General features: G+C 33.7%; 3 protein-coding genes across 6 annotated transcripts; 2 read left to right on the top strand and 1 right to left on the bottom strand.

Annotated features, from left to right (window-relative positions):
* Window positions 1–4,945: 4,945 nt before the first annotated feature.
* LOC112729874 (uncharacterized) lies at window positions 4,946–5,986 on the top strand. The gene has a single exon (XM_025780015.1). It carries the CDS (start codon window positions 4,946–4,948, stop codon window positions 5,984–5,986), a length of 1,041 nt encoding a protein of 346 aa, XP_025635800.1.
* Window positions 5,987–12,946: 6,960 nt separating this feature from the next.
* LOC112727197 (photosystem I reaction center subunit IV A, chloroplastic) lies at window positions 12,947–15,312 on the top strand. 2 transcript variants are annotated; one of them, XM_072209079.1, is made up of 4 exons: window positions 12,947–12,984; window positions 13,550–14,123; window positions 14,712–14,777; window positions 14,997–15,312. In XM_072209079.1, the coding sequence occupies exons 2-4, from the start codon at window positions 13,839–13,841 to the stop codon at window positions 15,099–15,101; spliced, it is 456 nt and encodes a 151-aa protein (XP_072065180.1). In that variant the 5' UTR covers window positions 12,947–12,984; window positions 13,550–13,838; the 3' UTR covers window positions 15,102–15,312. The 2 variants fall into 2 exon arrangements, with proteins under 2 accessions (XP_072065180.1, XP_025632652.1); XM_025776867.2 differs by having other exon boundaries at window positions 12,947–14,123.
* A 1,928-nt stretch (window positions 15,313–17,240) lies between these two features.
* Window positions 17,241–20,660, bottom strand: LOC112727196 (protein LOW PSII ACCUMULATION 1, chloroplastic). Of its 3 annotated transcripts, none has more exons than XM_025776864.3 (4): window positions 20,150–20,660; window positions 18,487–19,053; window positions 18,346–18,396; window positions 17,241–17,586 (listed from the first exon to the last, which is right to left on the bottom strand). In XM_025776864.3, exons 1-4 carry the CDS (start codon window positions 20,383–20,385, stop codon window positions 17,445–17,447), a joined length of 996 nt encoding a protein of 331 aa, XP_025632649.1. In that variant the 5' UTR covers window positions 20,386–20,660; the 3' UTR covers window positions 17,241–17,444. The 3 variants fall into 3 exon arrangements, with proteins under 3 accessions (XP_025632649.1, XP_025632651.1, XP_025632650.1); XM_025776866.3 differs by having other exon boundaries at window positions 18,487–19,104; window positions 20,150–20,599; XM_025776865.3 differs by having other exon boundaries at window positions 18,493–19,053; window positions 20,150–20,587.
* Window positions 20,661–23,729: the final 3,069 nt, after the last annotated feature.

Here is a 23,729-nt window from a genome sequence, read left to right as displayed (position 1 = left end):
CATATCTACCCATAGAACATAAAAATTACCATTTGTACCCATAAAAGATTGACTTTTGCATGCAAAATTACCTAAACCCTAAATAATTACATAAAATCTCCAAACTACCCCCTTTTCTTCTCTCACGCACCCACTCTCACTCACTATCTACAGCACCTAAACCACCACTACCGTAGCATCATCTCCCTTCCTACTCTCTCTCTCTCTCTCTCTCTCTATCACTCACTCACTCACTTTTTCTCTCTCACCTCTTGAACATCAACATAGCACAGCCACTATCCTCTTCAAAATCACAAAAAAGAACAAACTCAGATCAAATTGAAGAATAGAACATGCACAGATTAAAAATAAAACCCTAATTTCTTAGAACCTTCACCAAAAATTGACTATTTCTTAGATTTCATATCACCATTTTCGTTACAAATAACACAGAACACTAATTTGATTTTGGCAACACTGGGAGAAGATGACGAAGACGCATCGCTAGGAGGAGAAGACAACAGTGATGCCGAGAGAAGGAGAAGACGAAGAATCGACATTTGGAAAAAGAAGGAACTCCATGCTAAAGAAGTTGGGGTTGTAGAAAATAAAGGACTCAAAATTGCTACTTCTTGAAGCCAGAAACCTCCCGAAAAAGAAGAAGAAGAAGAATAGGAGGGGAGGAGAAGATGGAGCTCGCGATGGCAAAAGAAGGAACCACCATTAATGCACATAAGAGAGATAAGAATGATAGAGAAGAGAGAAACATCAATAGGGAAAGAAGAGGAAGGAGAAAAGTGCGAAGAGGGGGGAGAGAAAGAGAGAAAGGATGATTAAAGAAGCTGGAGGAGAAGGAAGAGAGAGTGAAAAGGGGACGGTGCTGCAGCAGTGCTGGTTCATGCTTAGATGAAGAATTGAAGAGGATGAGGCTCACTAAGGGTAGTTTGGGAATTTTATGTAATTATTTAGGGTTTGTGTAATTTTGCATGCGAAAGGCAATCTTTTATGAGTATAAATGGTAAATTTTATGTTCTATGGGTAGATATATCAGTGTTTTCAACTTTTATGGGTAGAAATGGTAGTTTACTCTTTGTGTTATGGAAATTGTGTATGGAATTTGATCATTTAACTACTCCCGTTCTTTTTTTCTTCCTTTTATCCTTTTACTTTATACCGTTAATCTTGATTCCCTTTTATTATTGTTTTATTTATTTTTTCTTCATCTATTTATAACATCATGCTGACATCATCTTATTCATCTATTATTATAAATTAATTAAAAAGAATTCTGCAACTCTAAGATAGCGTTTGGTAGAGAGACAGAGACTGAAAGAATGAGACTGAGAGACAAATACTTATTATAAGAGACAGAGACGGAAATAAATCTCAGTATTCTATTTGGTGTAAAGTAGGAGACAGAAATTGAAATAAGAATAAAGTTCTAATTTAATTTTTACAAAGAGTAAAATTAGAATTAAATAATTGAAATGAGGGTATTTTAGGTATAAAATGTTATTTAAATTTCAGTTTCTATCTCTAAAAATTTCGGTCCCCTGTGTCCCTACTTTTTGGAGGTACTGAAATATTAAAATTTTAGAGACAGAGACAAAAATTTTAGTACCAGTCTCTGAGCCAACAAATATGATACTGAATTCCAATCTCTTAGTCTCTGTCCCAGTACCTCAAAACAAACGCTATCTTAAATTTGAACTTGGCACCATGAAGAAAGTTTGTGCACTAATTTTCACTAAGTTATTACACATTCACATAAACACATGCATACATACATTGTACATATACATTTACATACATATTATAATCCATTCAACCACTTTAATGACTATTATGCTTAAATAAAAAATATATAATATATATTTTTTAATATTTTTAAATTTTATTCTTTATATTTTTTAAGGAATATTCTTGTAAAAAATAATATATCATCATAATTAAAAATATATATTATTATAATTTAATATACTTTATAAATATATAAATTAACCAATGATGGAAATTAGAAAATAATTGGGATATCAATTAAATTATTTTTTTAATATTCTTAAGGTTATATTCTAAATTTAATTATGAGCATTGATTAAATTTAACTTTCATAACAAAAATGACAATAATATGAAATAAATATTTTTTGATAAAATTGTTAAAATATAATATGTTACTTCTCGTCAATTGTGTTGATGAATTTAATTATTAAAATAATAAAAATAATATATATATATAAAAGACCAATAAAATTAAATGCACAAATAATAATAGATAAAATGTAACTGTTTAAACACAGAGAGGGTTAGGAATAGGGAACATGGCAAAGATCCGAGAATTTGGAATCGAGAAGAGTATCGACGGCTAGAGCATGAGTCTTTTTTTGTCTACGTGGAGAATCTGCCTCAAGACATCTCAAAGAAAGAACTATTTCAGTTGTTCAGTTGGACTGGACGTATAAATGATATATACTTATCACGCAAACAAAAAGGTGATAATATATACATTTTTGCGTTCGTACGATATACTACGAAAGGTGGGGCGTTGAAGGCAATACGGGAAATGAATCGTATGAGGTTGAGGGAAAAAGTTGTGTTTGTGGGGGAAGCAAAGTACAGAAGGATATCTGGTACGTATGACATGAAGAGAACTCAGAGAGGCCAAGATAATAAGAACAAAATGGTTCAGTCGCCACAACGCAAGGAGACTAGTGGCGACGTGCGGTTGAATACATCTGAGGTCAGAAAGGAGAAAAAAAAACAAGATTTACAAGTGAACAGGGGGTCTAAAAAGATCGAGGTTACGGTGGCAAAAGAAAATCTCGACTGGTTACAGAGAAGTCTAATAGAAGGGACGACAAAGGCCATTGACTTTTGCTCTTTGAAGGAGATGGTGGAGATAAACTTGCCTCAGATCGTTCAAGTACAAAAACTGGGTGCGTTTAAAGCCCTACTGACATTTGATTCTGTGCTGAGCACCAAAGAAACCTACACTTTTAAAATGAATAGCCTTCTGCAAATTTTCCATAGCGTATGGAGATGGGAGGAGGCAGAGAGGAGTGAAACTAGGAGAGTGTGGTTAGAATGCTTTGGAGTTCCTTTACATGTATGGTCAGCGGACACCTTCAAGATGATAGGAGGTCAATGGGGGCCGGGGAAGTAGTTGGGTGTGATAATTTGATGGAATCACTCAATTCCTTTAGTGTTGGACGCGTGCAAATCGATACATGCGTATTGGATGTAATCAACGAATGGATACATATTACAGTAGGCCTCAGTGGTTTTGATGTTTTGGTAAAAGAGGTAGGACGGGAGACATATGGCCTGGGATGTAGGTTTGTAAGCACTGATGATGGAGGCACAAGCAGCAAGCAACAATTGAATGGTGTAACATCTGATTGTTCAGAAACCGTTATAAAATCGGTACGGCAAACAGACATGCGGGTATCCAAGGATGAGGCGGTGGAGCTAGTAACGATGATGACGAGGGACGGTGAAGAAGACAAGGGTAGGATGGTACTTTCAGATGATATTTTGAATGAATGGATTTATGACAAATCAAATATCAATCGCATGAATTTGGTAACGTATGATTCAAATCAAGAGGGAATTAAAGAAAAGGCTGATTTGGTAGGAGGGGATTCTGTGAGTGATGAGGATGATTCGGAAAGGACAAGATCTGGTTTTTTTTTAAGACAGGCTAAGTGGGCTGCGAGCGGGTGTCAAAGGGGGGAAAAAACAAAATCCAAAGTGTTATGAAGGTTGGGCAGATACACTAATTGCTATAATAAGGGCTTGCTTTTGCAATTGAGCCCAATCACTTCAGCTGACCCAATGGAGGGAGGCGCATGGTCAATAGCTGTTGGTGGGCTATACACTACTCAACTGGGTCGGGTTACATTTGACCGCGAGTACTTTCCTTGTGTAGCTGATCCAAGGAAGGAAATTGGCATCGGGGGCGCCGGATCAAATGCGTACTCTTGGTCACGGTGAGGCGGATAAGGCAGAGCGGCGCACAGCGTGAATCAAGCCAAGGAGTCCAGTGTTGGTGGCTGCTCGCCTATCTCTGGCACGGTGAGGTGCAATGTTGAAGAAGCTGGGGGTATCGACGGTTCACTGGAGAAAAGAGTGGTCGAAGCTGGACTGATAGGACTGGCTTCTGGAGACAGATTGGAGGATAAGGGAGTCGGGGTGGAGGAAGCTCAGGGCTCGGCAACTAGGAGTTGCGGAGGTGACATGCATGAGGTCGATAGGTTTGGAGGGATAGGGGAGACAAGTGAGAAAGGGGAAGAGGACAAGACCACGTTTGATGAGGATGAGAATGAGGTTGACAGCGAGGTTGGCAAGAGGACTTGGGCTTGGAAGAGCGGCATTCATGAAATCAGTGTTAATGAAAGTACAGGTTCACTGGCAGGCAAGGAGAGCTTGGCGCAGGGTGGGGATGAAATTGAGGGGACTACCAGGGAGGGAGTAAGTGGTGGAAATATTGAGGGAACAGGCGACAATCTGAGTTCAACGTTAGAGGAGCAAATGCTGGAAAATAAAAGGATGTGGGATCTAGCAGTGGAATCCGGCGCAATTCTATATGATGAAGAAGAGGATATCATGGCCATTCTCCAATTTCAGAATGAAGAAAATGCACAAAAAAGAAGGTTGGCAAAACAAAAGGCGAAATCAAGGTGATGTCAACCAAAAAATACCAAAAAGGTGTGTTATAATATTCCAAAATGATTTTTTGTTCTTGGAATGTTAGGGGGTTGGGGGGAGATTGGAAGTTGAGAATCGTTAAGGACTTAAAGACAAAATATAGACTGAATATGCTAGGCCTGATTGAAACTAAAAAACATGTGGTGACGAGGTTTGATGTTGCACGTCTGTAGGGTTGTAGAAGTGTAGGATGGAAATATGTTGTGTCTGATGGTGCTTCGGGTGGGTTGTTGTTAATGTGGGATGATTTCATGTTCACGATGAATAATTATTATAAAGGGGAGAGATGCTTGTGTGTCGAAGGGGTCTTATTAAAGAATAATTTCAATTGTGCTTTCTTTTTGTTTTATGGTGCTCATGATAGAGGGGAAAAACTTGTTGTGTGGGAGGAGTTGAGCTATGTTGCTGGCTTATGTCAGTCCCCTTGTTGCTTCATGGGAGATTTTAATGAGATCGTCTATATAGAGGAAAGAAAAGGTGCAGATAGTTTAACAGTAGCTGCTGAAGAGTTTAAAAATTGGATACAAGATATGCAATTAGTGGACCTGCCGCTTAATGACCGTAAGTATACGTGGTTTAGAGGCTGTTCATGTAGTTGGATTGACAGAGTAATGGTCAGCCTGGAATGGGTTGAGGAGTTCCCAGAGACTCGATTAAGAGGAGGACGAAGGGGTTTGTCAGATCACTATCCTTTGATAATAGAAGATACCAAGATAAGAGACGGCCCAAGACCTTTTAGAAGTCTTGACTCATGGTTTACTCATGAAGGTTTCCTAAGAATGGTTAAAGAGGAATGGAAGGGTTTAGGGGAGATAAATTTCACAGAGAAATTAAAGGCGTTGACAGCTCCTCTGGGGAGATGGCACAAGGACAACTTTGGGGGCATGGATAGGAAAATTCTGCAGCTCGAGGAAGATATAAAGAAGCTGGATGATAAAGTAAGTAGCGGAGTGCATGATGGAACAGTGGAGGCAAGAAGGAAAGCGTTGGTGACCTGCTGTGAGAGATGGTATGTCAAAAAAGAGTTCCAGTGGAAACAAATGTCACAATCTCGGCATGCGAAGGATATAGACAAAAACACCAAGTACTTCCACCAAATAGCTTCCGCTAGAAGGCGGAATAATAGGATTGATGCTTTGATGATCAATGGGAGGTTGGTTAGGAACTCAGCTAGAATAAAGATTGCTATCAAAGAGTTTTATAAACAGTTGTATTATCAAGAGGAGTCTCCTAAGGTGGGCTTCAGTGATGGATTGGTGACAAGGATATCTGAAGAGGAGTCTGTGGAGCTAGAGGTTTAACCATCAGCTGAAGAGATTAGAAAGACAGTGTGGGACTGTGAATCGTCTAAAGCACCAGGTAGTGATGGGTATAACATGAACTTTATTAAGAGGTGTTGGGATGAGATCAGGTCTGAGTTTACGGCAGCTGTGGTTGCTTTCTTTCAGACATCCAAGTTACCTAAGAACGCTAATATCACTTGGGTGTCTTTGGCTCCTAAGTTTATTGGGGCCATGGAAATCAAGGACCTTCGCCCGATTAGCATGGTTGGTTGTGTGTATAAGGTGATCTCTAAGGTGCTGGTCAGGAGGATGAGAGCAGTGATGCTAGGGCTGGTTGGGAAGACTCAGAGCGCATTTGTCAAAGGTAGCAAAATACACGACGGGGCACTCATTGCGAGTGAAACAGTGCATTGGCTCAAATTAAGGAAAAAGGAGGCAGCAATCATCAAGCTAGACTTTTAGAAGGCATATAAAAGAGTTAAGTGGAGCTTTGTGGACATCGTCTTGCAGAAAATGGGTTTTAGGAGACGATGGAGGGCTTGGATTATGGAGTGTGTGGGCATAGCATCTATGTCAGTGTTAATAAATGGTTCACCAACAAAGCCGTTTATGATGGAAAGAGGTTTGCGATAAGGCAACCCACTATCTCCTTTCCTTTTTGTACTTGTGGTTGACGTTCTACATAGAATGATCGGTGAGGCAGTTAGAAATGGCCGTATTTCTCCTTTGTTGGTTGGGGGAGACAACATAGAATTATCGCATCTTCAGTTCACAGGTGACATTATTTTGTTTTGACCGCCTGAGGAGGAGACTATCAAAACTACAAGAGACTGCTACGCTGCTTTGAGCTGATGTCGGGGTTGAGCATTAATTTTGACAAATCCAGTTTAATTCCAATCAATTGTGACCAACAATGGGTGGTTCGTATGTGCAGCTTGTTGGAGTGCAAGGAAGCTACACTACCAGTCAGATACCTTGGAATTCCTCTAGTGCTAATCTGAGGTTGGTGAAGACTTGGAAGCCAATAATAGATAAGGTGGAAGAGAAACTAAACTTATGGAAGTCAAAAGTGCTAAATAAAGCGGGAAAGTTGGTGCTTATCAAAGCTGTTTTAAATAGCTTACCAGTATATTACTTAACTTTGTATAAGATGCCAAAGGCGGTTGCTGAAAAATTGATCTCATTACAAAGAAAATTCTTGTGGAGTAAGGAGGATGGTAGTAATGGCATAGCTCTGGTTAGATGGAAAGTGGTTCAGGCTCCAAAAAAACTAGGTGGTTTAGGTGTTGGAGATGCGATGATCCGGAATACAACACTCTTGTTTAAATGGTGGTGGAGGTTTTCAAAAGAGGAATGTCCGTTGTGGAAGAAAGTGGTATACTCTTGTTATAATCTGAATCCTAATGAGCTACTATCCACTCAGACATTACCTATTAGAGGAGGACCATGGAAGGATATCTGTCAACTACAGATCAAGGAGCAACATGTAAGAGATAAGATGATCACTGGACTCACCATGAAGGTTGGTGATGGTAGAAGAACCCAATTCTGGGAGGACATTTGGCTATGTTGTGGTGCTATGAAGGATAGGTTTCCAAAGCTCTTCTCGGTTTCAATCCAAAAAGGATCAGTCATTGGGGATTATGGGTTCTAGGATGGGATAGAGTGGATTTGGAACTTCCATTGGAGGCGTGAGCTGTTCCAATGGGAGTTGGAAATTGTGAATCAGCTGCACGATGCTTTGAGGCCGGTTAAACTAGCGGCGGACAGAGATGATAGGCTTGTGTGGAAGTTTGATAGACAAGGTGTTTTTACTACTAACTCATTTATGCAGGTGTTGCAGGAGGAAACACTACCGGAGGACATAACAAGTTATAGCTTCACCAAGACTATTTAGAAAGGCTTAGTTCCTCCAAGAGTGGAGCTGTTTGCTTGGTTTGCCTTGATTGGCAGGGTGCATACAAAAGAGAGATTGTGTCGACTTGGGATAATTACTCAGGAGGATAATATGTGTGTTCTATGTAAAAAGGATGTTGAGAATGTACATCACTTATTCCTTGGATGTGAATTTACTTGGCAGGTTTGGTGTACATGGTTAGTTCATCTTGGCAGGAAGTGGTCCTTTCCTGGTACTGTGAAGGAACATTTTCAATGTTGGACAGGCGCAACCAGTAGAAAGGAGGAGTCCAGAAATTGGTTCATTTGCTATTTTGCGATTGTCTGGAATGTTTGGCTGGAAAGGAACAAGAGGATATTTCAGAATAAAGAGAAAGGCGTAGACGACATTATTGACATGTCATTTCTTAGCTACCAGGAGTGGAAGTATAAAGATCCCTTGTGTTGTTGATGGCTATGCCAAAGATGACATGGGGTTATTTTGTTCTGTAAGCTGCCAGTTAGTTTCTGTTTGGGTTAGTCTTTTTGTTTCTGTTTCTTGCTCCACCTTGGTGTTGAGCTCCTTTGTTTCAAAAAAAAAAAATCAAGTACGATAGTTTAAGAATAGATAATCGAAATTTTTGTTGAAGAAAAAAAAAGGAGAAGGAGAAAAAGATTGATTGAAGTTGTTACAAAGATAGCTTATTTACCTAACATTTCTTATTTACTAAAACCAAATGAAATATCACCTTTTTTTTTTGGTACTTCTCCTAAACTTAGTTCTGATTTTGTTGGGACTATATATGGGTTTGCTTGGGAGGGCTTTTATAAAAATATTTTTTAAGTGATTTTTTTAAAAGACTTTTTAAAAAAACGAAATATTTTATATTTGAATATCTTATGTAAAATAATTATTTTATCTAATAATTATATTTGATACAATAATATAAAAGTATTTTTTGTTTATTTATTATGATAAAAAAACGTTTTTTAAGTAAAAAAAAATCTTAAAAAGAACGTAAATTGTAGTTTTTAAGAAAATATTTTTTTTAAAAAAATATTTAGTATTTTTACTTTTATTATTAAAATTTTGTCAAATACACTAAAAAATAAAAACAAACATTTATATATCTTATTGTCATTGTAAACAAAATATGTGTATCCTACAAACGAGTTACATACAAATTTTTTATACAATTATCTTATTTATAAACTAGATAAATAACATATTTTTTTGTTAGTTAGCAATGTAAACTTACGATATATATAGATAAATTTTAGGTTTAATTACTCTGCAAGTCCCTATAGTTTCACCGAATTTTCAATTAGATCCCTATACTTTTTTTCTTTTCAATTGGGTTCCTAAACGTTATTTTTTTTTTCAATTTAGTCTCTGCCGTGATAAAATTGTTTAAAATAATAGAATATTCTATTAAAAAATTGAATATTCTTATAATTGGGTTAAAAAAGCAAACTGAACCCACTTCCAATTTTTCAAAATTCCAAAACTACCCTTGACATTTTGTAGAACCCTAGCTATCGCTTGTCCTCTGAAGTTAGTGGCGTTTTTCCCCTATTCGCTGGTGTCGTCGTCCATCTGCGTTGTCGTCGTCCTTGGTGGCGTGAGCATCCGTCGTCATTCATAGTCCTTAGTCGGTGCTGCACTGCTCTCCGCTATTAGTGGCAACTCCATAACACAGACGTCACTATCGGATTCTTGGTTACCTCCACGGCTTTGGAGGAAGCTCTTAAACTGGATTCATTGAGCTGAAGAATTCAAGAAAGAAAGAAGAACGAAATCGAAAATGGGTAATCAGAAGCAGATTCTCAAAGATCCCCAATTCGCACCCTTTCTCACTTCACGTTCCAAAATCAACCTCAAGGTGCAAAATTCTCCTAATTAACCTTTTCAATTTTTTGTCTTATCTCAATTTAGGGTTTTAAATTTTACCGCAATGTCTCTAATTTCCCTTCATATATTCTGTTTTATGGATAAATGGTGAAATTTGAGTGTGAGAAAACTGAATAAGGGTTCAGGATTTTTAATTTTTGTTCTTTTTAATTCAGGATAAGTGGCTAAATTTGAGCGTTAGCAATGGCACTCAAGGATCCAAAGAAAAATTTAGGATTCCTAGAATAAGGCTACGCCCCTGCTGCGTTACCCCAGTTGCTACTGGTAATGCCATTTTTCTGGGGAAGATGCTACCCGTGTCACGACTATGATTCATCAACCTGATCCTGATCCTTCTGTTACTGTGGGTGATCCTCTCAAAATGACGAAGATGCTAAGAATCCTCTGGGGTATGCAAATTGATGTCACTAATTTTATATGGATTATTGCAATTAAATGATGTAGATTAAGATTGTAATTCTGGTTAAAACTGTTGTATGCCTCAACAAAATAAGAAAAGTATTTCGTGACTTTTGAATTGTTCTGAGACTTGGTTGCTTTTGTTTATCTTCTCTCCAGGTATAATGCAATGATTTTAGAAGCGATGTCAACTCTAAAAGATGCTAAATCTGACCTGAATGTCATTGTTAACTTCATTGAGGTTAGATTATGAACTTATAGTAAGTAAATGTTATATATATTTGTGAGAAAAAGATTGAGCTGAGGAAACCCCATTTGAGTTTGGTTGGTAATGCGAAAACAGTTGTGGAGACTTTAAATAAGGAGATTAAGGATGATCCTTTTTGTTTGGCCAGGAACCACCCTTGGGTGGAAGCTATATGGAAGAAGTCTAAGGATAATGCGGCAAAGATGGAGAATTAGATTGCTAAGGATGTTCTGCCATTCAATTTCTTGACACCAATGAGGATAATAAGAATGCAATTCTTGGAGTCGGAAGCTGGCTCCAGTAATGGTGTCTGAGGGTGCAAATACCATGGATGTAGGTAGGGCTGTGTTGGCTCAGACAAAGCACATAACTAGGTTGGATGCAGGGACTTGGGGACCATAGGGGGTTGGCCTCGGTTATTACATTACGGCTGCAATGACTTGTCCCCATTGACTTGTTGTTGCAGAGGGGAATTTTGGATTCGGATTTAGTGCCATTGAAGTTAAGGTAGATACTGCTGAACCCATACTTATGTTTATCTATTTAATTTCCCTTCCATTGTGTTGTGTGGATTGATGCCCATATCTTTAGTTATATTTTCATCATCATATAATGGAATGGTTCTTATTTTAGTCTATACATGAAATTTTTACTACCATTGTTTTGAACTAGGATCTTCCATGAACTCTTTTATGTTTCTCTGTCCATAGCTAGTAGTTTTGTGATAGAGAGGATTACATAAGCTGGTGTAATTACTATGCGCCAACCTAAAATTCCAAATTCTGGACTGTTGTCTTATATGTCTTATCTTTTGTCAATACTTGAAAAAATATGCATTGCCTTATGTCTTATCTTTTTTTCAATCCAGACATTAGTTCAGTAATAGTTACCTATGGTAGTGATTGTTTTTAACAGTGGAGGGGTATATGGTGGTGACCGGAGAATCCCCGAAGAGATAAATAGACCTCACAAAGATGATCCTGCTCCGACTTCCTTTATTTCAAAAGTAGGCTACCATGCTTTGATTAAAGCTTTTGGTGGAAAAGACTATCTTATTGGGACACCTGATGTATTCAAGTCTGCTCTTTATTGTTAATCCATATGCTGGTTGTGGAAGGCTGCAACACAAGAACTAATTTCTAAATTATCTGTATAACACTAAAATTACGTTTTTTATGATTTTTGTTTTTAGATTTCAAATTTCAATAAGACAAATTACATAGCCTTGTAATCTTTTATGGTGTACTATGATATGATAAAAACACAAATTATATTCCATGAATCCACACAAATGTAAAATATTACATGATCATAATAAATACTTGAATTATGGAAACTGAATTTTATACTACTATTTTTGTTTCATTTTATCCATTCTTTTTTTTCTGTATGTTCTTAAGATAAGATAATTTGAAAGTGAAAAAAATAAAGAAAAGGTATTTTTAGTACAATTTGTATATAAATAAGCAAAAAAATGATAGTAACAAAATAAAAAGGATTATAGAAATATCTTTCATGTCGTAGAATCATTGAATAGGGATTATAGGAATATCTTTTATTGAATATTTATATTTTCATCGAATTTTCAATTAGGTCCCTATACTTTTTTTTCTTTTCAATTCGGTCCCTAAGGTTATACAAGTAATTTCACAATTTACTAACATTTTTTTGACGTTTAACGTTAACAAGGACTAAATTGAAAAAAAATATAATGTATAGGGACCCAATTGAAAAGGAAAAAAGTATAGGGACCTAATTGAAAATTCGGTAAAACCATAAGGACGTGCAGAGTAATTAAACCTAAGTTTTACTCAATTCTCTTTTAAATAAAAGATAGGTTGTCCTCCATGATAAATCTAATAATTATTGAATGAAATGAATTATATAATGAAGATGATTAATATTAACTCTTAATTTAACTTGAATTTTAACAACTAAATTAATTAATTATAGTAAAACCACTTGAACTTTATACTTACAAAATCACACAATTTTTATATCAACTCTATTAATAATTATGGAATTCACCCTTACTCAATTAACATCTTATCTGCTTTTTTATTTTAAATTTGTGATTTAGTCTTTTGATTTTTCTTTTCATTTGTTCTTTTTAGTTTTCTAATTTTTTTTTAGTATTGTTAGATCAATAGATCTAATTAATATATGTGTGGTTTTAAAATAAATTATAAAATTATAAAATAAGATATCTTTTTTAACTTTTAAATTTAAAATAACTTTGTTAGTATTCTTAAACTTCTTTGGCTACCTTTATTTTTGTGAGCAGGATAGAATATGATAATGAGACAGAAACAATAGAATAGAGCATTAAAAATTATTTTTTGTGTATTGTGTTTATATATAATGTACAAGACACTAATGTAATATTTAATATTATGTTTGAATACACATAGATAATACTAAAATATTATGCAAAATGACTAAAATAGACATATCTCTCATATCTTGCTCTTCTTCCCTTTGTCTTTCACTCCTTTCTGCCGCCTAACCCTTTGCTATATCTACTAAAGTTTGCTTATGCTAATTTAGTCTCTCTTGTTCGATTCAACATTCAAAATTTTCTGGGTATAATTTATTTTTGTGTTTCTTTAAATTTTTTTTTGCTTCTAAATTTTTTTTGTAAGTTGGAGATTTAATAGGTAGTGAATTTGGTCTTTTTATCTCAATTGAAAGAAGAAGATAAACACAATAAAAGATAAAAAAAACATAGAGAATAGAGTACTTCAATGTACTCTTTGAGTACCTTCTGAGAACCTATCTCTATGAGAAACTCTCTGAAGATGACGATGCAAAGAAGAAATTTAAATTAGGGTTAAAAATAAAGAGTAATTATCTATGAAAAAAATAAATTTTTTTATTAAAAATCTGTGTTTACTATCCTAAATTCCGTGTTTATCATTATTTTTTGTTTAAAATGGATACAAAAATAAAAAAAATTTATCTTATCCTAGAGATATTGTGTTTAATGTCTGTATTTCTCTATTTAAACATTTTTTAGATATTTACTATCTTTATCTTTATGTCCAGCCCACATAAATAAATGCAATCTTTATGACTTCATTAATAAACTAACTATTGCAAAATCCACCTTAAATATTTAGTTATTATTTTGTTATTGCGACTCCAACAGAGTAGAAGTAGGTACTAGGCATGCACTCAGTGAGTTGACTCAGTGGGTAGATGACCCTGATGAAATGGACGAGTTATAGAAACATTATCCAAAGGAATTGGATATGGTTACACAAGTGGCATGATCCTAGTGGAGGAAATCATTTTGACTCACGCTTCTGTGTGGATCAGATTCCAACCAAAATCTACCCTTCTTTCCGAGCCTCACAATATTATTTTTGTTTCCTTTGTCATCACACTCATCAACCATTACCACTGGAGAGATAGAAAGAAGAGAAAGAAAGAGAGTGATGGCTAGTTGCAACATGGCATCAGCTGCATCCGGATTTGTGCTGTCATCCGGAAAGACAATCTCTTCGTCTTCCTCTTCCAGGATCAGTTCCATGGTGATGTTCCCTTCAAAGTTCAACAACAACAAAAGTGGTTCTTTTAATAGGCTTGTTGTGAGGGCTGAAGATGAAGGTGCAGCTGCATCTGCTGCACCTGCAACGGCAACACCACCGGCTGAAGGTGAAGCTGCTGCTACTGCTCCAAAACCAAAGCCACCTCCAATTGGCCCCAAGAGAGGAACTAAGGTTAGATTTTAGTTAATTAGTTATAGTTTGTTAGGTAATTTAACATTTAATTTCCTTTTATTGGTTACTCTTACTTTTTATTAAGTACTATAATAAAAATTACAAAAGTACATGAAAGATTATAGATTATCAAAAATACTACTTCTAAATTCAGTCGCCAAATGAATCATTATCTATTATTTTCAATATCTATTTTGTATTTAAGCGTACATACTTTGGTGGATAATTTCTGGTGTATATGTAGCGCAGTGTAAATTAATGTCAGTGTTAATGTCAGTGTTAAAATCGTTGATATCCTATTCAATGATAACTTCTTTGTTAAAACTTGAGTGATCTGTACTGAAATTTTTTTATCTTTTTAAAGTTATGAAACTCTTCACATGACAAGCTATTTAGCATAGTGGGATTGATGTAACAATTTTAGTACATAATCTTAAGAGTTAAGACATTTAAGCTATTATGAATCCACTTGGATGTTTATTGATTTTTGTGGCTTTATTTGACATACGAGACTTTAATTTTTCACCAATCAATAATGTAGACTAATAATAACATGCGTCTACTCTTTGTTTGTACTCATCAAAACAGGTAAAGATTCTTAGGAAAGAATCATACTGGTACAAAGGCTATGGTTCAGTTGTTGCCGTTGATCAGGTAATTACTATAACTACTTCAAATTACACTCAAACTAACAATTAAAGCATGCTCGATTTGTATTTCTAACGAAATAAAAATTTAGTGACTGATATGATGATTAAGATTCGTTGACGATTAAAGTTTGACTAAATATTTTAGAGACTGAATTGAGTGTTATTCTGAACGAAAATGTAATAATGTTTGTTAATTTGGTTGATTTCTCTTTTTGTTGCGTAGGACCCCAAGACTCGCTATCCTGTTGTGGTTAGATTCAACAAAGTTAACTATGCAAATGTATCAACAAACAACTATGCATTGGATGAAATTGAGGAAGTTGCATGATTGCATTTTAAGTTTGTAATTTTGACAATCGTCATCATTCTATTGCAGCTATTAGCTTAAGATTTTTCCATGTCAAATGAAAAAAAAAAATCTGTATCATATCTTCTCTTATACCCATCACCTTCTGATCCTTATAAATTACATTCTGTGTGCAATTGCTCATAATTTGAACTTGTTTTAAATGAGTACATATGCACATTAGTTTACAATAGATAATGAGTGTCATAATCCATTTTAAATTATAATTTGTAAAACAAAAATGCTCACAAGATACGTACTGTCAAGACTTTGATTATCAGTTCACCATTAACAATTTGCAGAGACAATATTAAATTTAAAACTTTAGGTAAAGAAAAATAATTAGAGTGCTAAATTATCTTGCTATGTTTTAAGTTTAAATAAAATAAAAGAGTTTCGAATTTTCATTTTTATCTTTGTGATATTTTGAAAAAATTAAATATATGTTCGAGTTTTTGCCCATTTAAGAATTAGAAAAATAACTGAAATAATGAATTAGAACTCCTAATTATTATTCTTACATAAATTTTGTTGAGGCATTTAATATACTTTTCTTTTTTTTATTTCGATTATTATATTTACTCATTTAATCTTCTCTTAGATTTAGATGGTAAAAGTAAAGTATCCAAACTGACTTTTTTAATACACGTTGTTCCAAAATATTTTGAGTCATTCTACATCTGTAAAAACGTTTTTGCCTGCACTATCTTCAATCCTTTGTGACATGATGACTCACATCACGCATATAAATATTGTTTACTAATATTTTAGCAATTTTTCCAATTTTGAAATCTCGAATATCTTTTTGGTATCAATCTCAAAAATCACTTTAAAATTTAACTCATTTGTCTATTGCTAAAATAAAGTTTATTCGTAATTTATAATGATTATCATTCACTCTTGTTGATAGTCATCCCATAGACTATGATAAAAAGTTATCTTTTAAAATTGTAAAGAAAGTTCATAAGAGATATAAACACCTATTTCCTTCTCTTAATTCGTACCATGATTTCTCAATTTAAATAGGTTTGTTGGATTCTAATAGTTTTGTCAACCAAAATTTATTTTTTATGGGTGCAAAACTAATTTCGTTTTTATACTAATAGATTTGTCAGCATTCGTGAGTAAAAATAAAAAAAATAGTAATTTATTCTATTAGAAGTTATCTTTTATCATCATTACTAAATCTTTATTTTATATTTTTACTTTAATTCATTTATTTTCTTTTTTTTATCCTAGTACCAAGGGACAGTCCAAAAATATTAAGACCAATATTATATATAATATTAAAAAAATTAGATTATACTACATATACACTAAAATTAGCTACCAGTATAAAATACATATTAGAATACAAATTTACATTAAAAATAAATTAAATCACACATGTATTTATACACAAATACATTAGTGACTAATTTTAATGGCTGATTTTAGTGTACAAATAGTATTTTTCTAAAAAATTATACAAAAATTATATAATGTAAGATGTATTACAAAAATATATCAATATAAAATATATTTTAAAGTAAAAAAATATGTATGTACTTCTTACTAACAAAATAATCGATTCTTTGAATCATAAAATTCATTGATAATAAAATTTGTGTCAAATTTTTTAGCAATTTTTTTCACTATAATTAAAAAACAATTAATAAAAAATTCATTTATTTTATTTTTTGAGTTATTCTTCACAATAGTCATAGTCTCTCAATTGTAGCAGTTGAAACAAAGAAAATTAATATCAAATAAATTAAAAGGAACGGTCTCAAGAAAAAAATCCACTTTATAAGATTTAAAAATTTTTATTTGATTAAAAAATATTAATAATAATATATTTTTTAAAATTTTTTAATATTATTACTTACTTTGTAGATATTAAAAATCATATTAAATTAAATTAAACTTTTATTTATATTAAATTAAATATTAAATAAATTTTTAAAAAAATTAAATCATACTTAAAAACTTATTACTATTAACTCTTTTAAAAAAAAAAAAAAAACTTGGAAGAAGGAGGGGTAGAAGTGGAGGCCCTATGTCCGTCCCTGCTGGTACGGTAAAAGTCAAGATTTTGAGGGTGAGTAGAGAATATAGATGTCAAAAACAGTCAAGGAAAAATTGGAAAAAGTCGTGGAGATCAAATTTGTATGTCCACGTGTTCTGTGTAGGTGTTAACATTTGCGTAAGAAACAATTGATAAGATAAAGCTAAAATATAATATGTATATATCTATGGAGATCAAACTATAAAATTTTAACTGAACATCCCCTATAGAGGGGGAGAAACAGAATAAGAAAATAAGAAAATAAGAAAAAGTAACTTCTAAAGAACTCTACCATCCATGCCATCTAGTAAGCCAGTCCAGATACCCTTCACTGGTGGTAATTGCGCAACCAAAGCATTCCAAGGAGGATAACCGACGCCACTGCCGCGAACACGACCATCTAGGCGTAGAGATAGGTACCTGAACAATGAAAGAAACAAAGTTCTTATTGCAAAACTTTACTCTCAAACTCTGCATAACTTCACATTTCGAGTGAAATGGATTAAGAGTAGCAGCTAAAAGGGCATTGATGTGCAAGTTTCTATTGCTAAAAAGTTTGATGAGTAAAATAAAGTTCATTACAGTCTCTGGCTTTGTAAAGATAATTTATTTTAGTTCTTGACAGTTTAAAATGAGCATCGTAGTCCCAAAAATAGTACTATGTCATTCATGTTAGTTCTACGTTTTCGTTGATATATGCGTCACTTTAAATGACGGATATTATGACTACATGGGATGCTACAAGACACTTGTAGTACATATAGCATGTCACGTGTCACGTTGCAGGTAATATTTTTTTGGACTTTGTTAGCTAGACAATGATTTTTGTGAACAATGTGAACAATGAGTTCTAAAATTGGCCCAATAAAGTAAGAACACACTACACTCCTAAATTATCTACCTAAATTTTAATATTAGAATAACCATTCGCACACCTAGTAAATTGAACATCCGATATATCCATTGTTCACATTATTTAGTATTTTCATTGTCTACCTATACTTTTCCTATTTTTTAGGAGTCATTCTTAAGTGCTCGGGTAAATGAATTAAGGACTTATTCTTCAACTAATAAATTAGTATAAGAGTGAACATCTAAGAATTTTTCGATATCTAAAATGTTTATAGGTATATATGTCCACACACTAATCTAGGTAGTACTAACTACTAAGTTACTTACACTGGAGATTCGGATGATACACCTGCCAACTTCTTTTGTTCATTTAACCACCTATATATAACATGTGAAAATTTGTTAGAAAGAAACATAAAATGAAATTGAATTGCATATTTAGGGGAGTTTCTATCATTGTAAACATACTCAGACCACTCAGTGATGTAAACCGGAGCTAGCTGCCAGAGCCTCTTCCTTCTCTTGTTAAGCTCCTCATCACTCTCATCAAACTCCAAACAAAGCGAATTTCCATCTGTTACAAAAGGAACAACAAGCACTCCTCTGTCTATAAGACCTTCCGTGAATGGCAAGCTTCGCTTAAAAGACTCGGTTACAAATGATGCTGGTCCAGCGCAGATCACAAGACGAGCAATCCCTCTCAATGAGCTAACAGGTATGATCTTCTTGTCGTCCACGCGGAGCTTAAGGCTTGACAGGCTTTCCTCTCGCGAGAGGCGAGCCTCTTGAGCATTCTTTGCTTTGTTCTCTCTCAAGTACAAGAAAGCAAAGATAGACACTGCTCCAATGTCAATGCCAAGTCCCTTTAGGATGTCACCAACCTGGGATGCTCTTGAGGGGTTAGCCAATGCGCCGAGCAGTTGTGTGGCCGCTATGAATCCCCCAAGAGAACCGCTTGCAATGAAAGCAATGTAAAAGAACATCCTAACAGCGCGAAACGGAGACAGAACTTCGCTCCTTATCTTGGCTGTAGAGCTGAAGAACAAATATGATTAATGATGAAGCATCATGACTGGCAAATAGAACCTGATGAAAAACAAACATTGCATAAAGAGGAGATCACATAAGAAGCTTAAAACTAAAACACTTCATTCATTTGAAAAGATTTTTCCAACTGCAGAAAATAGTATTGTTAATTTGATATTTGATAATATGATATATCGTATTGATAATGACCTTTTTTTGGGGGGTGAATGATACACATACTTCACTCATCTTGCCTATTTTCTGTTGTTCCCAATCTTATTTGTTTCTCTTAACTCTCAATCCCAAATTATGGAGTTAAGCCTCAAAGTAGTTCTCAAATTGGATGCGTACACCAAAATAGTCATTGAGATCTGAGTTGTATCAATTACATTTCTGAGATTAGCAAAAATGCACTATGTTAATCCCTAACAGTTTGACAAATCTCTTGATGGAAAAGGGCCAAGGGACTAACAGAGGACTTTCGCCGATCCCAAGAACGTAACTAGTGTAATTGGAATCTCGGATATTATTTTAGTGCACACAACCAATAGTGATTCTACCATAATGAGAGCATGCCTCTATACTATTTGAGCACATAGGATCACCCACCGAAGTGCCCCTCACATTGGCGGCCATAATCAAACTCAGGAACTTGTGAGATTCGAGTCAGTTTCTTACCAACTACGTCAACCATCTTCAATTAATTTCAGATTTTGTTGTTACGGGTGATTGAAAAAGTCAGAACTTCAAAGCTTGAAAACCAATTCTCTTTTATATTTTGGGCAAACATTCAAAACATTCACACTCTATTGATAAAGGGAATACCTTCAATTAATCACAGCCCAAGGATCTCATTACATGAATTAAAAAGTTGAGGGATCCAACTAAATTACTGTTAGAAAAAACCTGTGTCTTAATTCCTTAATCAGCATTCCAAATTTCTAATTCAAACACCTCAAAGTGGCAATATACCTCGCCATTTAAATATTCTGAATAGTAAAATAAGAAAACAATAGCTTTTCACAAAAACAAAAGGGGTTGACACTTTCTGTTTGAAAATGGTAGCTTGCTGCAAGATTAAGTGCAAGAATAAAATAAAGGGTACCTGATTTCAGAAGAAGAAGGTTTATTAGCAGCAGAACAAACAATAGTGGCAATGGAAGTAGAAGCTCTTTGCTCTGAACAAGACAAAGTGTTTCCATAGCTAACACCTCTGCCACAAAACATAAACTTAGTATGGTTTTTGGTGCTGAAGATGAGATTATTCAAAGGTTGTGGTGTGAGAGAGAGACACAAAGTGTTGGTGTGAGTAGGAACCAGTGAACCGAACGCCAAAGCCATGGTTCGGTTCGAAAACTAAATGATTCTCAGTCTGCCATGTCCAATAATGTCAAAGGTTGCAAAATTGAACTGAACTGAACTAACTGATTCTGAGGTCACCCATCTCCTTATTTTGCATGATTCTTGTATTGCCACGCTTACCTCACCCACACTATTCATATTTATCTTATTTTGGGGAGAAACTCATTTCAATTTTCAACACATAAAAAAATTAGAGTATTGCGTTACGTGAAAGATTTTAGAATTGATAAAATGGACCCCAACAAAAACATCATAATTTGACGGTTTGACATTTTTGTCAAATATTTATTCATGATTATTAGAATCCAACTGCTAATCGAATTGATTAGATTGTTGGTGTTGGGTCACTTGTTTATTGATTTAACTGGTGAATTATAAATTAAATCGATCCATTTAATCATATATATATATATATATATATATATATATATATATATATAGAGATATATATATTTAATTTTTATGACAAGCGTTTTGTTTTAGTTATTTATATATTACATTAGATATTATGTTAAAATTTTAATAACTCATTAATTACTTTATACTTGCTATATCCTTTAGCTTTAAGTATGTATAAAAAATAAAGCGAAGATCATATTTATAGAAATTGAAAATATTGTAACTAATAAAAAATATTTTTATTTTTTAAAATTTAAAATATAATTTTATTTTATTTATATAATATATTTAATAAAAAACATCACAACTCTTTGTTTTTAGGAAAATTCGGTTTTTGACCAGATTGATTGCTTAATTCATTCATTTAAATAATGATTCAATTCAAATTAAAAAGTCGAGTGATCGAATTTTTCGTTCAACCAATAGAATCGAACTAAGTCTGATAACTATATATTCACTAAATTTAATTGTTATCTTCAAAATATACTGTTCTAGCTTATAGTTGGTCAAAAATAAGCTTGAGCTCCTAAACTCTAATTAAGAAAAAAAAGTTCTCTAAAGTAAAAATTGGTAAAGTAATAAGGTGAATAATTATCATTATTGAATTTGTTAAATCCATTGTATATAAATGTCACTATTTTTAATTACAGAATAATTGTATATTTACATTTTTATTTTACCAACTTTTTCATCTTAAAAAAATTTGATCACTTTATATACTTACATGCTTGAAGCAAAAGAAAAAACATAATTGTATATATGGCCTTTTTAATTGTTTTTCAATTGTTACTTACTATAAATTAATTAATTAATTAATTAATTTCTTTATTTTAATTGTAAGAGTATCTACAAATCAATACCTGCCATGCCCAAATATTTTCAATGTCTATCTTATCCAATAGGCAGCATGGTAGCTAATTAATGTTAAATTCTCATGCCAAAATCATTCAATTCCCTATTTTGTTTTGAGCTTCCAACAATTATAAATATAAAAAACTCTTCCAATAATTGACTTAAAGCCAAAAACGAAAAAAAACCACATTAGTCATGGAAAGCAAGACAACAAACTTGCATGCTTCTTCAGTGAGCATTTATTTTATAACACTAGCACTCTTCTTATCCTTTGCCCCACCCACAATTTTCTGTGCTCCATTTCATTTGATAAAAAGAGAGAATATATTTCCGGAATTCATAAAGTGGCATGTATACATTATCAATGGGCTCAACAACAAGAACTTGATCACACATTGCAAGTCCAAAGAAGATAACATGGGAATCCAGAACATATCCCCAGGATCAAATATTAATTGGAGTTTTAGAACTGATTTCTTTCACTCAACACTATTTTGGTGTCATTTGAGCAAAGACAACAATAATAATGCTTCTTCTTCATCTGCTTCAATTGAGGTTTTCTGGTATGATGCTAGGCTTTTCAACAAGTGTGATTGGAAGAACTGCGTTTGGACTGCTAAGGATGATGGGATTTACCTTAAAGATTTGAGAGTAAACACCGAAGAATTGCATTATAGGTGGGATGATTGAAAAATTTTTCTTTTTTATTTTTGTATTTCACCTTTCTGTCCAGTAATTTTTCAATAATAAATCATGCTTTTGAAAAGTTTGTAGTGTGAATTTAAAAATACTCTTGTAAAAATTTTCAATTAGAAATTGTTTGTCTTTTAGAAATCCAAAAAGTGCTATTTTTGCTTCATGATGTTTTTCTTTGGTCAATCCAGTGAGAAAACAAGATGTGTTTGAAAGACACAATGATGTATCTATATCTTTGATTGAGTGTCTACTACAATTTGAGATTTTAGACTAGTTACGGAAACCACAAAAAAAAAAAAATTTAATTAATAGTTATTGTGCATGAATAGCCAAAGCCAAGTTAAAGTTAATTTGCAGAAAATGATTTGTTTACGCTCGTGATTTGGTTCCGTAGTTCAAAAGTGTCTCAGAACATATTTAGATGGAAGTAAAATTGGAACGTTCCAATTAAATAACATCCAAGTATCTAATTTAAACTGCAGGAATGCTACACATACAATCCTTTTTGATAGTTAAATGACTTAAATCTAATTAAGTTGGCCTAAGTCCAACAAAAGCTAGTTTCGTTATCCAGCGCATGTGAACATGCTCTCACTCTCCACACACACGGCGTTTCAATGCACGCTCTTTGACTCCAACCTCTCTCTCCTAGGTTGAATCATCAACAACACCGAACAAAAAATCTCTCAACAAACCTCTTTGTGCTAGGTTTTAAATCATCAACAATAATACCGGACGAAAAAACTCTCAGCGAAGCTTTATGTGCATTTCTAAAACACGAAAAGACGAAGCATTATTGAAGGTAACTTGATTCTAAATGGTGCATTTCTACTTCTATGTAGTTGTAGTGTTTCTTATCTGATCTAAGTCATGTTGATGAGTCTTCTGGTGTCATCATTTCAAGTTTCGGTGATTTAGATTTAGTGTGATTCTTGTCATAGGCTTATATTTAGAGTCTCTATGTAGTTGTATTTTTTATGTGATTTTAGCTATGTTGATGAGCCTGCTGGTGTCATCATTTCTAATTTTTGGTATCATTTTGATTTAGATTTAGTGTGATTTTTGAGATAAGCTTGAATTTGGAGTCTCTATGTATACTACAAGAAAGAGAGAGAGTAGCAATCCATCCGGTGCCGAGATCGACAGAGATGCCATCGAATGTTTCCTTCCGGATCCTACTAATAAATCCTAATTTTGTGGTTTATCTTGTGTTAAATTTAGGGGATTTTATCAACTTATCTCACATTTATTCAATGAAATAGCATGATTTTTTAATTCTCCCTCATTTGTGCTTAAGAGTGAAAATATGCTTTTTAGGCCTTTAAATTACTAATTTTAATTCACTTTAATTTCCATTCGATGTCTTGATATGTTTG

This window comes from Arachis hypogaea, chromosome 12 (genome assembly GCF_003086295.3).
Source record: "Arachis hypogaea cultivar Tifrunner chromosome 12, arahy.Tifrunner.gnm2.J5K5, whole genome shotgun sequence".
NCBI classification, from domain to species: Eukaryota; Viridiplantae; Streptophyta; class Magnoliopsida; order Fabales; family Fabaceae; genus Arachis; species Arachis hypogaea.
The sequence above is the reverse complement of the archived record's forward strand: the minus strand, read 5'-3'. Positions and strand labels throughout refer to the sequence as shown.